This window comes from Myzus persicae, unplaced genomic scaffold (genome assembly GCF_001856785.1).
Source record: "Myzus persicae strain clone G006 unplaced genomic scaffold, MPER_G0061.0, whole genome shotgun sequence".
Taxonomy (NCBI): domain Eukaryota; kingdom Metazoa; phylum Arthropoda; class Insecta; order Hemiptera; family Aphididae; genus Myzus; species Myzus persicae.
In genome coordinates, this window is record NW_019104407.1 from 25,822 (window position 1) to 44,458 (window position 18,637).

General features: G+C 28.3%; 2 protein-coding genes across 2 annotated transcripts; both read right to left on the reverse strand.

The window, feature by feature from the left end:
- Nucleotides 1–42: 42 nt before the first annotated feature.
- Nucleotides 43–11,960, reverse strand: LOC111041939 (phosphoribosylformylglycinamidine synthase). Its single transcript, XM_022326394.1, has 21 exons — nt 11,273–11,960; nt 10,920–11,201; nt 10,691–10,841; nt 10,452–10,602; nt 10,069–10,202; nt 9,892–10,004; nt 9,683–9,823; nt 9,511–9,623; nt 8,506–8,994; nt 8,168–8,391; nt 7,663–7,992; nt 7,479–7,604; nt 6,512–6,692; nt 6,173–6,430; nt 5,835–6,103; nt 5,523–5,724; nt 4,829–5,011; nt 4,347–4,496; nt 4,091–4,267; nt 3,759–3,887; nt 43–299 (listed from the first exon to the last, which is right to left on the reverse strand). Exons 2-21 carry the CDS (start codon nt 11,192–11,194, stop codon nt 112–114), a joined length of 3,984 nt encoding a protein of 1,327 aa, XP_022182086.1. The 5' UTR covers nt 11,195–11,201; nt 11,273–11,960; the 3' UTR covers nt 43–111.
- A 2,979-nt stretch (nt 11,961–14,939) lies between these two features.
- LOC111041945 (beta-1,4-mannosyltransferase egh) lies at nt 14,940–18,406 on the reverse strand. The gene is made up of 4 exons (XM_022326402.1): nt 18,093–18,406; nt 17,545–17,925; nt 17,041–17,471; nt 14,940–16,890 (listed from the first exon to the last, which is right to left on the reverse strand). Exons 2-4 carry the CDS (start codon nt 17,921–17,923, stop codon nt 16,318–16,320), a joined length of 1,383 nt encoding a protein of 460 aa, XP_022182094.1. The 5' UTR covers nt 17,924–17,925; nt 18,093–18,406; the 3' UTR covers nt 14,940–16,317.
- Between the last annotated feature and the right edge of the window lie 231 nt (nt 18,407–18,637).

Genomic DNA, 18,637 nt, shown 5'->3' on the forward strand with positions numbered 1-18,637 from the left:
TGTAGGTATTTATTGCTATCTATATCATATACGACTCCGATCAAATCGGTTGTTATTGTTGTTATAAAAAATATTTGTCGACAATGAAAAGGTGCTGTACGTTTTGTTCGACTAATTACGGGAACACCACTCATAGGCATTGTAGAACATCTGCATCCAAGGGGAGCGATCGCCGTCTTTAGGCCCATCTGCCACCAACCCGTGAGTGTAAGGCCACTGCCACGTGAAAATACTTCGTTCCGGATGAGGCATTAAAGCCAAATGTCTGCCGTCAAATGAACATATACCGGCTATTCCACCTGTAAAATAATTAATATGGATGCGTAAAACAAACGATGAAATACTAGACTGAAAATATGATCGAATTATATCGTAAATATATCCCGCGAGGGAAGAAGGTATTTTGGTCATCCAATTTTAGTAATTATAATTTAAACAGACAATTTAGATACATTTATTAGTGAGTATGTATAATCTGCACGACTATGTCACATCTAAATATTAATTTTGGCAATCTGCGCCACGGCAGAAAACGAAATTGCATCATGTAATCTGCGCCATAATTTCAATTATTGAAATTTATCTGAACAAGGCTTACACATTTATAACACAACAAGTAAATAAATAACAAGAACAATTGGACAATAAATCATAATATTATTGAATTTTTATATTTTATTATTAAATTAAATATGACTCATGTATACACAATCAGCATACATAATAATATTATGTAGGTACCTACCTAAGATTACGCAGATAACAATGTATAATTTTATATGGCGCAAATTACATTTATTTATTTTTTGGTTTTGGAGCGAATTATATACACTCCCTCCAATGACGTATGCAAGAGGAACTTCAATGGCGTATGCAGAAGGACTAACGGGCTAAAGCTGGGGGACCGGGAGAGAGGGAGCTTAACAGTATTATTATTATTTTTTGTTAAGTTTCAACTGCATAGAAAACTAATGAGCAAACGTATAGCTGGGTAGGAAGATTTCATTTTTGCAAAAATATATTGTACTTGCAAACCTATTTATCTAAAATTCTAAAACGATCAGTGATTTTTTGGTTACAATATGAACTAAATTTATCAATTATATTTTCAAATACCTATGCTTATGATAAAAACTTACGGGGGAACCTTTGCAGTAAGTTTTTAAGCTTTTTACGTGACGCATAATTTTTGATCAAGTTTTTGGAAAAACAACTAAAATGAATTAAAAACAATTTAAGCAATCTAATCAAGGTTACCAAATAATTTTTAGATTCTGAGCGGAGAGATGAATGTATTGATTTTATAATGATGCGTGTGTTTTTTTTAGGGTCTGTGTACACGATAAGTAGTCGAAATAATGCTCCGATTTTCAGCTATAGTATCTTTCCGGTGGGAAAGTGAATTTAGTCAAAATTTAAAATTCCAAGTAGTTTTCAAAAGCACCGGAAAACAGGACAAAAAATTAGGAAAAACGGGAATGTTTTTGATAAAATCAATTTTGTTTATGGCATAACTTTAAAAAAATTACTGTAGATAAGTGACTCACTGAATGTTTTTATTAACATTTTCTATACACCATACATGCGATTTATAAAATGTTACCTATCACTTATTTTGAGCTATTTATAGGCACATGAAATTTTCGATATTTATTAGTTTATTTTTAATTAATGTTGATAGTAGTATATTGTGGGCCGAGGGCAGGAAGTGAGTTATTCAGTCGTGGCCCGTGGGCCACGTGCTGCATATCGCCCAAGACTGAATTGCCTTCCAGCACGAGCCACACATACTATTTTTTGTCACGCCTCTACGTTCATCGATCACGGCAAATGTAATGTAGGGATCTATCGATCAATGCAACAACGCCAACAACTCTATATACTATTCTATACGAAAACAATTTCAAGAAAGAAAAATGTTTACGCGTTTTGAATGGTGGTTATAAAATGAATACATATATGATATAACAGTTATAGTTACTATAGAAGATGTCACCAATATTTTGTAAGGACTACGGCATAGATTTCAGTGTCTGGTTGTGCAGGGGATATGCCCAGAACTTTTGAGGATTTTCAGGTTATCTCCGCCACTTTACTACCAGCTGGACGAAAAATGGTTGATTTTCAAAACTTTAACTGTCATCGAGAACTAAACATTCGGCACAGGCGTGACAAAAATGAATATTCAGAGTCAAAAAACTTAAAAATGTAAAGTACAAGGTTTCTCTTAAGTTGTTGCTAGTGGAAATTAAAAAGAAGTAGAGCGTATCTTCTTTACAATATTTTTTGTATGTTTGAAGTTCATATTTTTACAACATTTTCATATTTTGTTGTAATTAAAAAAAGAATAGCAGTAAATACTTGGTATTTACACCAAATGTTTATTTTAACCTTTTCTATGCTTGGCAAAGTGTTCTTTTTTTTGTAAACATTTCAAGTTTAAATTTTAATAAAATTGGATAGTTAAATAAAACGATTTTAATTAATAGATAACTGATTGGAATATAAAACATTATTCGTAGGGACTTTCGTAAGTTTTTGCTGCTGCTGCGTACATAATTATTTAGTATTTACTATAATATACATAATTACATTTAAAAAATATTTTGATTAATTTTAGACCATGTATGTAGCAAACTTATTCATATCGATATACGGTACGACGGTACTTATTGACTTAAGTATAAGTTAATAATAGCTAAATTAATATTTAATGAAATAATATTTACATTTATAATAACTTATAGTATTATATTTATATATGTTTTTGGCAAATCTACCGTATCACTAATAGAAAAATGAATTACTAATAGCAACATTAATGAATTATGAATAATAAAATATCTTTAGAAACATAATGTCACAATCAGAATCGGTCTTCTTACATGATGACCTGACTTTTTTTTTGAATGCACGAGTTACTATATTGCATTACTGCATGAATAAAGTATCAAGTTATTTTTTTATTGCTAATGAGTAAACAAACCATGATTTAAGGTTTTTAAAACTAATTAAATTAAAATATAAGTATATTTTTATATATTAAATGACCTTGGATTATAATATTTCAAGTTTTAATAGTTAAAAAATGGACAGTTATGAACTGTAAACAATAGGTTATAATTGCATTCATCGAAATAATTAATTTTAACATAGTTCAAATTTTAAATGCTCATAAATAAAATGCAAATCAGGATTTAAAAAAAATATATTAATTATAATACCTAATACATGTTCAATTTTAAATTTAATTTAAAAATTAAATAAAAACTATTTAAAAATTGAATTTAATTAGGTTATTATAAACATTTACTGCGTTTTTTTTGTCTGTCTTTGTGTAATACTGTATTGTACTTATATATAAATAATGTGTTATGGCCTGGTCTGGTTGTAGTCAGTCACAAAATGTGTTCTGAGTTCAAGCATCGGCAGGTGTCACTAGTTCCTGATGGGTGACCACTCAAGTTTTTAGTGACAAATCCTCACCACACTAACACATGTTCCAAACAAACTGTACCTTTCCCCCACCATACAAACTTATGGCCATAGTTACAGGGTTTAAGATCAATATCAATAAAAATAAATAAATAAATAGGGTATTGTGGTACAAAAATTCATTTGTATGAAAATAAAGAAAAGCAAATGGTAGATACATTTTTAGAATTTTTGAAGTATTCTAGTTACCTACCATAAAAAGCTGTGAATTGTAACTTAAAATGTTTTCCAAAAAATCATTTTCAAGAAATTTTATCACTTACCGGGAGAACCATTAGGGTTCATTGGATAATTTTCAGTTGATATATTTTGATCATCAACAAATGTAATGGGAATACAGTTATTGGTAACAAGAGCATCTTTGACATCTGCATTGCGGAATTCAAAACGACCTAAAATGTAATTCATTTATTTAATTTTTTACTTTAAATGAAAAATTCTAAATGAGATACTAAAATATTTAAGTCAATCAATTTGACAGTGTTATAATATTATAAGATTATCTCAACTTAATTGTAACTGGCTGTCTTGGTAAAATTGATCACCTATATTTATGTATTCATATATTATGTACTTTATTTTTCAAATTAACTACCTTCAGCATGAGCAATCCATACTCCAAGTATACTTTCATCCATGTCTTTGAACATAATAGCCTTTGAAGGATTAATTTTAACTGTACTAAAACGACTTTCATATCTTCCAGATTTGTTATGACTCATTATAACAGGAGGTTCATCAATATTTAAGGAATTTATTTCATTAATTTCACCTGAAATTAATGTTTATATTTAACTAGATATATATTTTAAATAAATTATATGAAACAAATAAATTTAAAAACATTGTACCAACTAATCCAAGGTTACACATTAGTTGACAGCCATTGCACACCCCTAAACTGAATGTATTCTTTTTAGCCATGAAATTTTCTAACCGTCTTTTAACATTGGGATGGAATGCTAAACTTGCAGCCCATCCTTTAGCTGAACCCAATACATCTGAATGCGAAATAAATTATAAAATGTATTATAATGATAATAATAATTACTATCTATTTAATATTAACACATTTGCTGCATATCATTGTTGTATGTTTGTTTCCATGTGTAAAAAAAATAAAAATAGAAAAACTGCCGTACAACTAATAAACACATAAGATTCCATAATACAGATAGATATAGTAAGATTATTACTTAAAGCTGGAAAATTTATTATTAATTGTAAAAATATATTATTGAAAAAACGTGAATATGCATCGGCGATGAAAACAAATAAACCTAATAACGCAAATAAGTGTCATACACAATAAATATGTTTTATAATATCATACCTCCATAGCTAAATCCTCCAGGGAAAATTAAACCTCTAAACTGATCAATATTAACTGCCTCATTTAAGAGATCTTGAACAGTAATATCCCACACTTCAAAACCAGCTATAAACAAAGCTACACTCATCTCTCGGTCACCATTTGTTCCTTCTTCTCTAATAACAGCTACTTTCAATGACAAATCTAAATAAAAATTAAAAAGTTTAAATAATAGGTGTTTTCTTTTTAGTTTATAATAATACAATATGTGTAAGAGAATTACAAATAATTAATTTGGCTATAACTCTATGAGAACTGACAACTAAGTAGGAGTACCATAAACACTACTTTTTTTTTGTTAATTTGAATTATGACAGTTAGTCATTAAAATCCCTGGGCCAATACTGCATAGGGTGTCCATGAAGTATGGATAAAAAATTAGAAACGACCAAATAAGCGGTTGATTTGTTATAACAAAATGAAGGAAAATCAGTTTTTTTTTTTTTTATTTAAGAGTCAAATTAAAGCACAATTAGTAACTTATTCATTATTATTTGTATTTGTGACAAAACTGAGGATTATTAATTGGAAGAACAATTGTCAGGTCCATAGAGTATTGCTAGAGATTTAGCAGTATCTTATAAAAGGATACTGTTAAATAATATAATATGTTTATGTTAGACATTCAAAATAAATCAATTATTATTCTTCATACCTGGCACAGCTGATGGATTATTCAATTCAAAATTACAAGAATAAACCGGTCCTAAACGGTTTTCTAAGGAATTAAATTCTTCTACGGCAGTTACAACATTTGACTGGATTTTTTCCAACTCATAACTTGTGCTTTCCCATATTTTAAACACTTCAGTTAGTTTAACATCAAGTATAGATTCCCCTGAATATTCTATTAAAATCTAGAAAAATAAAACAGTTAAGTATGTACTTAATAGTTTTACTATAAAATAAATTAAATATAACATTTTTATTTTACTCAACAAAACTAAATACTCTAATAATAACATACACGAGACTTGTTACCATAAGTTGATGTGCGACCAATAACATAAACAGGTACATTTATTTCCAAGAGCACTTCGTCAACATTTTTTGCATCCACTTCTAAAACCCAACCACATTCTTCAGCAAATAATACATCAATAATATTTTTTCTAGATGCATCTTTAATTTTATTCAAATCCACATTGAATCCACAGTATCCACCAAAAGCCATTTCTAATAGACATGTTATTAGCCCACCATCACTTATATCATGACCAGATAATAATTTTTGACCTGAAATCATTTAAATTAAATGATAGAGTTTAAGTTATGTAGGTAGATAATTAGGAATTTATTTTATACCTTTTATAAGTTTTTGAATAGATTTAAATGCTTTCTTCAACATGCTGGGATCATCTAAATCTGGTGAACTGTTGCCTAATTGTCCATAACATTGAGCCAAAGCTGAAGCACCAAGTCGTCGTTGACCACCAGATAAATCTACAAACAGGAGATAACTTGCTTCTTCATTTTTGTGACTTTGTCTGGGTCCTTTAAGATCAGGAGTTATCACTAATCTTACATCTTCACACTGAACAAAAGTTGAGATGACTATAGAACCTATTATACAGTTTATAATTAATTTACAGTAATATTAAATTATATATTTATTATTTATATTAAATAATGCAATTTTGATACCAGGCGCTTTGATGTTTTTCTCGCCAACTTTAGCCGCCATGCTTAAAGAGTCTTTACCACCATCAATAGCTATTCCAAGTTGTTTCATAACTTCACACATACTTTTACAAGCATAAAATAATTCTGCACCTTCACCTGGCAATTTAGCAGGCCACATCCAATTACCACTACATTTAACATCCTACAATAATAACAGTTAACAGGATAAATTAAAAAATAATTTTAAATATATATATACTTTCGTTCAACATCTACAGGATGATTTTTTAAGCATACTCACCACCATTTTCACTTTAATAATGCATTCATTCAAATTTTAAGAATTAATTTATTATTATTATGAATTATTCTAATTATATTTTTTAAGTAGAACTGAAAAACATATTTTCAAATTTCTGATACTTTTTTGTACAAGTTAAAAAATATCCTGTGGTGATACAAATTGTAAATAAAAATTGTATAGAAATCTGTTTCATAATAATCCTTAAAAATGGTTTCGTAAAAATAAAAACTATATGTTATATTAGATGTAGTATTTATTATACTTGGATCATTTTTACAAATTATATATATCGATAAATCAATAATAACTGTGAACTTTTTCAAATAGTCTAAGCCGCCTATCTACTTAACCCATTACCATAGATATATTAACTTTTAAAACACAATTACATAACTCAAAAACTTCTAGATTTAGACACATCAAAAATTCCAAAAAAACATCAGCTTAATTGTTAAAAATGAAGAAGGGAGGTTCCTATTTGATGAAAAACTGAAGCCTGTCACAGGTCATTCCTTAAGTGGTACAAAAAATTTCAATGATTCAAGAATGGTCTTCAAGTGTATTTAAAGATTCCAAAAATCTGAATTTTAATACATATATAATTTAAGCATAAAAATAGGATGAGCATGCTTAAAAATCATCCGGTAGGTGTTAATCTATATGTTGTATATGAATAATTTATACTTCTAAACATGATATTGGAGCAAACACTAAATTTGTCAATGACTCGGCTACAGCCATTCTAGCTCCAACACCTGCATCAAATAAACCCTTAATAGGTTGTTCACCAATGGACGTTGCAATTCCAACCTTTAAATTTAAATCAAATTATTAGCAATCACAAAAAGTAATTTTTTTAAAATCTTACAGTATCAAATAATGAAACAACAGTAACTGCGACATCACTAAGTGGAGTATGTAATGGACCAACACATTGTTGTTGAGCTATTTGACCTGTTACAGAACGATCAACCTTGTTTGTCAAAAATCTTTTACTAGCTACAGATGGAAGTCTTAACACTCTGTCTAATGCTTCAATAACTGTTAAATTAGGTAACGCAATGGGTACTTTTTCTTTAGGTTGCCATGACTGTTCGAAAACTTTACGTGGCGCTTTACCCAAAATCATATCCAGATCTAAGTTTACAGGATATTTTCCACTTTCAGAAATAGGGTTATCATCTTCAGTTAAAATAACCTACAACAATCCAAAAATAATAATAGTTAATTTTGAAATGTACCTATCATCTATCAAGTACTAGTATTACATACACCAGGTACAAAAATATCCGATCCTGGGAGATTACATACAAAAATAATTTATTTTAAATGCTCTAATACAAAAATAATTTTTTCATTGTTTATTAGCTTACCTTTCCATCATTAGTTACAACACCAACTGGTAAAACTGGACATCGTTCTCTTAAGGAAATTTTCTTTAACAATTCTAAATCTTTTTCATCACAGAGGATAGCATTATTTTCTTGATACTCAGCTCCCCAAAGCTCTAATGCATTAATTGTAGGATCACCAAGTTCAAATTTATTTGCATAAATTATAGCACCAGCTGGTTCTACTATTTCTTTTAACACATTTCCTAAAAATAAATCTTACATTGTAAAATCAATTATAATTACAATTTAATGTCAAGTTACAATTAAAAATATTGTTGAATATTTTATTCTAATTGAATTTGCTACTTTATATTTACCATTTCCACCTGCCCCTTGATCATGAATACTTAATATAGGGTTATAACCTGGATTTTCAATACAAGCTCTAACAACTCGATTCATTTTCTGTTCCATTTCTGGATCACCTCTTTGTACAGCCTCAAATTCTAAACTAGTCTTATTAACCCCCTGAACTTGGAATGAACTTGCAGAACTTCCACCTAAACCAATCCTGTAAACTGGTCCTCCAATTTTCACTACTTGTAATCCTTCATATGGTGTAAATTTAGTAGTAAACTCAGCCAGCATTGTGCCTAGTCCACCAGTAAACATAATAGGTTTGATCCATTCGCGGCGTTCATTATTTGCCATCATACCAAATGAGCGAACAAAGCCACTAATAACAGGTTCGCCAAATTTGTTTCCATAATCTGAAGCACCATTAGATGCTTCAATAAGTATTTTAAGCGGACTTGCAAAATTTTGAGGATAAATGAATGATTTATCTTCCCATGGCAAGTCATAACCTATAAAACAATTATTAACTTATAAATGTATGTACCTAATATGTATACTATATTACAATGTGCATCAACATACAATTTTGATCAGTTAAAATTAGTGTTGCAATAGTAAATTAAAATTAATTTTGGTTTTTTCATGACTAATATATTTTTTAATTTTGAATATATAATTAATAATAACAAAACCACAAATTGTATAAACCATAAAAGAAATGCAACTTCATGAACACCAATGATAACTTATAATAAGACAAATATGTATATTTTATTGTTAAAAAGTCTGTCAACTCTAATGACCCTAGTAGCAGAAGTGGAGATGTGGCAATTGCCGCTTTAACCGGTTCATGGTGGAATCAATTGTGTACACACTCATTTTTTTTAGATTGAAGAATTTATAATATGTATGCAAATTATAAATAAATCACCATGGTCAACATGGTAACTTTACCACCTATGCTTGGCAGTTAAATCATAATTAAAATTAAAAAAACCTGTATGATGAAGAAATAAAAAATTTACCAGGAATGAGTAAATTTCCTACGCAATAAGCTGCAGTAGCAGCAATACAAATTCCACCTCTTCCTACAGCCTGGACATCTCTAATTCGTCCTCCTGTACCAGTTGATGCTCCACTGTGGGAATTATATTTATATTATTTTACTGTCTCTTAAATATTTTTTTAGTAAAATACCTAAATGGTTCAACTCCAGTTGGAAAATTATGAGTTTCAGCAGTAAATACCAAATTTAAATTTAATAATTCAGAAATATAATGACTGGGCCCAGCTGATTTTGATGGTTTTATTTGTTTAACTCTAAATCCAGTAATAGCACTGAAAAAATAAAACAAAAATATTTAAATCATTCAGTCAGACAAATCATAGTTAATGATATCACAAACCTGCTATTGTCATTAAATTTTATAACATTATTAGGGTTTGAAAAGTTTTGTGTTTCAATAATCATATCAAACAACGAATTATTTATTGTTTCTCCATTTATTATTAATTCACCCTATAGGAAAATAATTTAATAGGTTATTATGAAAATTAAAAAATATGATTTTATACCTAGGTACCTTAAAAAACCAATGACGACTGTGCTCAGAGTTTGACTGAGCTAAATCAAAACATTCTACTGTAGTAGGATTCCGGTTAGACTTTAAAAACATGTTGGTATAGTTTTCAATATCCCATTCATCAAATGCCAAACCTATGAATATGCAAAAATCATAAAACAAATTAACACCACAAATGACTAATAATTACTCAATTTCCATAAATTAAAAAAATAACATAAATTATATTTGTTTTATTATAAGATGCTCCTAGCCTAGGCTATCTACATCTAAAGATATTGGATATATACAGATTATTAATTTAATTACTATGAAATTAAGCTCTTGAAGTCAGTGTCTTCATAAATAATATCATATAAAATGTAATTTACATATTTACCAACCAAGTTTTGTATTGACTTCTTTCATAGCTTCAACACCTCTGCCAAGTATATCGACTTCATACCAACTTTCTTTAATGTCTTGACTTTTAAAAGATAGCAAGGGAGATGTATAGACTGTTTCGGTCATTTTATCATATAAAGCAGCAGTTAACTGTAAAAATATTAATATAAATAATACAATTAAGTACAAACAAATTTAAGCGTTTAATGGTATGATAATATAATAGCCAATACAAAACCTGATGAGTCAATTCAGCTGTTAACATATTATGGTCATTTGTGAATGTTATTAAATACCGAGTAGATTTTTCTAAACGTCTGACAAAGTTCAAATTTATTGATTTACAGATGGATAAAACATTACTTGAAAAGGGTGTTGAAAAATTCAATCTAAAATTAAATCATACCATTATATACAATGTTTTGAGTAATAAATATTTTTTATTATACGTTAAATACTACATTTACCTGGGGCCGATTTCAATCAAAATGCTATTATTGTCTTTTTTATCTAGAAATTTGCTCTTGGACAGTCCATGTAGATCTAATGGATCTGTTAGCAACCATTCTAATTTCTTTAATTCTTCTGGGGACACATTTTTATGTTCCCCAATGTCAATGTAAAAACATTGTTCAATTTGAATGTTGCATATATCTTTTGATATTGATTTGAGGATTAAAACTTTATGCAATTCCCGAATCGGTAAATTCTGTGTCTTTCGAAAATATTGTATAATAGCCATCCTGTAACTATTCAAACATTAATTAGGTTTAAAAGAAAGTAATGTATTATAACAGGTTCAAGCACAAGTCTTAATTACCTGTAGGTATTTAAATATTATATTTCTTTTATGAAAAGATTTTTAATTATTGTCCAAAATCAATTAACAGCGACCAATTCCCATTACATACGATACCGGTTAAAGACCACTTTGAAAGTGATTTCCAAAATGGGTTCCGAACCGTTGGGATCTGTAAGAATCAGAACAGTCAGGTACTCAGGTGGACACGCGCGAAAGGATAACACTAAACAGTGCGCAACAGGTCCACGTGTAGCCGCCGAAAGGTGATAGGTGAATCGATTAGATAATTCAATCGAAAACTCGAGCTGTGATGAGGATGTGGAATCGCCTTGGTTCGTCGAGGAGTAAGATCACGGTATGTGCAAACAGTGCAAACCACCGGTCAGACAATAATAAGTAGAAACACAAGACTATAGTAGCCGTCGTAGCGGCAACAGAGCCGGGAACGATAAAATTGTATGGCGGGAAAATGTCAACGATACCTCCGTCCTCCAGTCAAAGAACAGTGCAGAAAACAACGGAATTGAGAATTGACCATACTGAACGAAAATAATTGTAGGGCGGGCGGTCATTGCCTTTCATTTTTAAATATTTCTATTGAAAATTACGATATCTGTATTAGTATTTTTAATTGTCTTATTTGATTACGTGTAAATGTAAAACATAGTTATTATAAATTATATTACATTAATACCTACTTATCAAGTACCTAGCCATAACAATATGCATAGAAAATGTTTATTATATAATAATTATACTTAATCGACTTTCGGAAAGTATGTAGACCTATTATGATGCATTATTATTATTTATTCATTTATTCATTTACTCATGACTTTATTTAGTCATGCATTTACTATTATTGCAATAAATGTTCTTATTTTATTATAATAATATATTATGGTTCAATCAATCCCTAAACTTAAATTCTCGATCATTAATTTTAACTTCTGTGATCTGGATCATTTTTATTTTCGTTTGCAATCATCAAATGTCTTGGTAATCTATAAAAATTAACTAGTGTAAACCTGGAGTACAGATTGCACAAATAGTCAGAACTATTATTAATCTGTATTCTTTAGTTCAACGGTCAAATAGATTAAAATTATAAATTTAAATAGATTCTTGGTAGCAGTATGCCATTTCAGATAAGATATTAAGATATAGATTTAATTTTTATATCGTATGATTCGTATGATGAATTACGGTATGATACTATGATACACAATTGCGCTTAATTTTTCCTTTTGATAGATATATTTGTATAATATCAAAATATATTTATGTGTTTTTAATCTTGGAACAAAATGAGAACCCGTCCACTAACGAATAGTGAATGTAAACATTTACAAAGGTAATAGACACTGATTAATATAGTATGTTCATCCGTGGTAATAGGTGAATGAATGCAGTGATTTTATTAGCACGTAACTCTGTACCGTTAAATTAGTTTTGGGAAAAATAATTGATTCGGTGTTTTCCGAAAGAATTGCTGTTTAAAAATTTATTTAGTGATTAATTTCAATTTTTTATTTATGAAATGTATGATTTATAAATTATAAATCATAAATTGTGTCAAAAATCAAAATATGTGAACTATGTATTTACTTTTCTGCATATTAAGTTTTGATGAGTGTTGTAGTGCAGCATAATTTACATTAACTAAGACTAAAATACAGAAATACAGAATATAATAAATGTTTCTAAGATATCAAAAATGTATTTCCTTAGCGGATGTTGTTTTTAAAGTACATACTGTGAACCTATATTATATATTTTAATTAATAATCATATTAAAGACACCAATTCATAAAAATATGAATTGTGTATTCAATACCTAATATATTAAATCAAATTAATAGGATATTATTATTGGTTAACAAAATTAGTAATATTACTTTTCCTATCTTAAAAAATATATTTATTAGCTGATTACTTCTACATTATTTGACCACTCATATCTAATTAACATTTTTATAAAAATGTAATTTTATCATAATTCTTATTCATTACCATGTCTTTATGATACATATATTCATTTTCTATTCTTATTGCGAGCAGTTCTTTGTTCACATATAACAATTTTAAAGAATATTACATTATTTTTAATAAAATTGTCAAACATCTAAATAAAATTTGCAATTTATTAGTAATGAATTTAACATACTGACTAATACCATTTTAAAATTACGCGATAGTTAATAATACAAATTTATAACTATTTCATATACAATTAGAAATTTGTAATTAGTAAGACTCCAAATCTCCATACTATATTATGTGATCAGTTGTTAGGTGTTGACAACTGTTGTCAACGGAGGGCTTCTTCCCCAAATGGCGTAGTCACTCATATTGTGTTTTTTATCTGTACTGCCATGTTAAACTTTGTACTTATTGTTTAGATTGTATGTTATGTAATAAATGTAAAAAAAAATGTATATATATAATTAGAAAACTATTATACCTATTACCTATATATATATATGAGTAACTGACAAAGTGACTATATTGGAAGGATTCTTTAATTTGTCCTTTTTTCCAGCCAAATTTATCCATCTTTTTTACTTATTGTTCTAGTTTGTAATGGATTGCAAAGTGTATTGTAAATACAAAAATGAATATAATCAGAAAATCAAAATATTTGACACGCATGTAGTATGTAGTATGTAGACACAAATTAAAAAAATTTGAAAAAAAAAGTATGGTAATTTAACACCTTTTTGACGTCCAGATAACCATTTGAAATCAGAGACAGTGTTTAGATAACAGGCGTCATAAATGTAGGGCTGCAATATTTTATTTTACTTAGGCTGAAAATGTTTGTTATAAGGGATAAATTTTACCCCTTGTCCACGGTCAACCGTCAGTTTATTTTAACATTCTAATTTTCCGAAACTGAAATACCAAACACAATAGCTGGCACCCATTGATATACCTTCATTATGTAAGGTAAAAATCATAGATAAGTATATGGAGAAATATGATATACCATTATCTATATTCTATACGGGAAAATCAATGATGAAATGAATTCGTTACAAAGCCAGAAAAATAATATTAAAAGAGATTTGGCCATTTAATACTTAAATCATATTAATTACCTTATTATTTATCAAAACAATATGGTTTTAAACTAGAAATATTTAATAAAAGACTAAATACTAACATAAATAATTTAAGTTTAATAGTTTAATTCTGATACAATTTGCCGCCCGAAATATTTGATCAGGATACCACACAATAAATTAAATACCAAAAGTCACAGCAAAACTGGGATGCATAGCAACCCAAAATTCTGTATGTTAAAGAATTCTGCCAAAATTAATAAAATTTAAATACTCTCAATATGATTGTATGCCTAAAATAAAATGTATCATTACATGTTTGTACATAATTAATACACATTAGATGATTGAATGTCAATGTAAATATTTTTTATAATAAGAAAATATTTACATTATGATACAAAAACACTGTTTTAGTTAATTTATTTGTTATATATTAATGAAAAAAATAGTTTATTTGAATATACATGTACAGATATAATACTTTAAATAAATTTTAATGGTGCATATAAGAAAACTTAATATGTAATAAAAGCTTTAATGAAATTATGATCATACTATTTTTAACTTGTATGGCTAAATGTAAACAAAAATGATATGGAGGCTCACTCTCTGTGTTCGTATGAAAAATCAAATTATTAAGTTTTAAGTTATTCAGATCACAATGTTAATCTACAAAATACTACATAATGCATAAAATATACAGATGTTGGTACAAATCTACCACAATAAAACATGTAAATAATAACATTTTTATTTGTACAATTAATATCGATTTAATTTTAAGTATAAAGTAAAGAAAATACTATTGCTAAATTTAAATTTAGATTTAAATACAACAACAATAACAACCCACCTATAATACCCATAGATAAACAATATGAAAAAAATAATTAAACAATAAGTAGATAATATTTGTATAAATTATCAACTACAATTTGTTGAAGCTCATTTAAACTATCTTATACCATCATTTTTCTTCTAATGATTTCTATAACATTATTTTTTAAGTATACCTACACAACTTATAATTTAGTATTTATATATTTACATAAATGATATTATATAATATGTATATTATTTAAAATAGTAATAGTAGGTAAAAAAAAAATGAAAATTATAAAATCAACAAAAGTTTAGTAGAAAACTATAATTTATTTGATAAACAATTCCACTGAGATTAATATGACTAGCATACCAAAAATGTTAAATATCGCATCAAATGTAAGAAATTTGTTCATATTAAGTAGTATCGATTTACTCAAACTTATACACAACTATACTTCCAAAGGAAATTAGGGAAATGAGTATTGCTGCCAATAAATAAATAAAAGATAGTGATGGGTGTTAATATTAAATCTTGCTATTTATAAGTGTCAAATTTTATCGTAGTAATCAATCTATTTTGTTGGTGTAGTTACTAGATTGTGTGCATTTGTTCCTTAAAATTAACTAGGTATATAAACATAAATAACATACTCATAACTTAAAACAGTTAAAACTCTTAACATAAAACTAGGTTATGACTAGTTTTGCCAAACTTTATCAAGGGTACAATCAGAGATCTTGGCCTTCGCAAAAAAAAAAATACAATGGCATCCATAGGCTTAATAAAAACTTATTGATTATTTATTTGTATTTTTTGAATAGAAAAAATGTTAATGTTAAATTGTTTAAAATGTATTCATGAGATTTTTAACACAATATTTTATAATTAAGGATATTCAAAACCACAATCCGATTAGCAGATCTTCAAATGTAAAATAACCATTACTTATTTTGATAAATAGTTTGAACTCATTTTCTTTAAATAAGATTTGAGCATTTATAATAGTCAAGTGTTGAGTATTTAAAATTTCAAAAATTATAACAAACCATAGAGTTGTCAATGATACATACATGTATGTATTATCCATCTGCTTTATTTTTTAATGGCAAGATAGTCTTTCCCTCCCAAAAATCAGATCCAATGCAAATGAACACATTACAGACAGTTATTTACACAGTGACAAGTGGTTTGATTTCCTTATGGACAACATAAAATTTGTACTTGTTGCCAAAAAGCCCCCATATAACTGCAACGTTTTCAATTATTACGTTAAAAGGTATAGTACACAGTGCTCCTATTATGCATAATGTAAATTTTAAAACCCCAAAACGATATAATGAAAAAGATTTCACTACACCAAATATGTACATATATATATTGACACCAGCTATAAATGCACAAACAAAATCCATGATAGCTGGACATGGAATTGGAAAGTATCTAGCTAAAACTAAATTAGAAGTAGACAGTGGCAATGTCACCCATGAATAACATGATAAAGCTAACCAAATTTTTGTTTTTGAAGGAATGGCTGCAGAATGGACTACTAATAGAATACCTTGAAGCCAACGTTTTCGTTGTTGGATGAAATCCCATAATGAAAATGGTGATTTTTCCCACATTTCTCCTTCCACAAAATTGAACGTATAGCCTTCTTTAGCAGCTCGCATTGCAAAAAAACAATCTTCTGCAATTGATCCATCTAAGCCATTATCAAATGAAATATGACGCTCAGCACCCAACTAAAATTTAAAAAAAAAATGTTATTGTTGTTTAATAGTTGAGCAATTTAAATTCAGCATCAAACTCAATTGAGAAAATAAATACATGCTTATAAACAAACTATGGTTATTTGTTTATTCTAGTAAATACATTGAAACTCATATAATTACTTGGGTGACAACATATGATCCTTTCCAGCTAAGAAGTGGCTTATGGAACATTGAAAGTTGAATTCGAAGTTTACCCATATCATCAGCTACTCTAAAACTATCTGCTAATGTTGTGAACCAATTTACTACTTCTTCATTTGCATATGTTATTAGACCCTGGCCAAACTGATGTTTACCATCCAAGACAAAATTTAATACACCTCTAATTGAATTTTCTGTCAATAGGGTTTCCTCGTCTAAATGTACAACCCAATCACAATCTGCCAAAATATTTACATTGTCTTCCAAACAAAATTGAAGAGCTCGTGATTTGAAAAGTGCACCAGTCTTTGTCTTATATGATTTTGGAACAACCACCTCCCTTATACGCCTATGTACAGGAAGTCCAATACTTTTATCAGTCACTACTTCAATAATGAAATTTTCCAATCCTAAAATTTAAAATAATAAATAAATTAGCATTGTATATTAAATGATAAAATAAAAGCTGTATTTAAATTTTACCAGTTTCCAAACATCGAGCCATATTACGGGCAACATTTGCTTTGACTAACTGAGGATAATCTCCTCTCGTAACTATACGTATGCATATAAATGGAGCCAATAGGGGTGATCCTTTTAGGACCACTTTGTCTTGAAAAGCATTATACAGTGTAAGACCGCCAAAATTCAATAATACTTGTGGTAATGGTAAGAAGGTCAAACATCGTAGTAGATACAACATAAAGCACCAAATAAAACCATAGCGTTCCCATGGATTAAAATTATAAGTATTTTGAACATCTGCTGATAGTTTAACACCTCCCGACCAGATTTCAAATATTGATATTACAAACACCAATAAGGTACAATGAAGTACATGTTTGGTCAAACTGCTTAACATAGCTGTAAAATAATAATAACAATAATTACATTCAAATAAATTATATGTCTTCACAATGACTAATATAAAATAATATATGTGTACAAGAGGTAGTAATATATTATAATATAATTAGCCTTGAATAAGTAAATCTAAAAAAAAACCATTATTATTATTAGGTTTAGCTTACCTATACTTATCTATGAAATACAATATCTCAAAAACTAAGCCCGATAATTAGTAAACCCGAATCTTCAGTAGTGTAGTCCTTCTACTGAAATTCAAGTAGGTAGTCCTATGTCGAGATTTTGTGAATCACAGCACAACTGACAATTTGACTATTATAGACATAATGAGCTACACAATATCGATTTAATTAAATACGTATATAAAACTTGACTATACATCATAATATTAAACATTTAACAGATCTTAAACACGAAATGGTATTACTAGAATAATTATAAATTACCCACTACGATTTACAAAAAAAAAAAAAAAATTAGGTATAATAATTATTACATTTATTTATTGTTAGTATCAACTACTATACAACTCCTATAAAAAAAAAATAGGTGTAAAAGAAAATAATTGTATTTGATTATTTGGTGAATTCCGCCCATGAACCAATACCAACGTTACGGTTATCGTCATACGACCGACTACGAATTTAACTTACAACTGTCCGATAGATATCAGAATTCAGATTCCTCGGCAGCGGTTGGTTACTCAGGA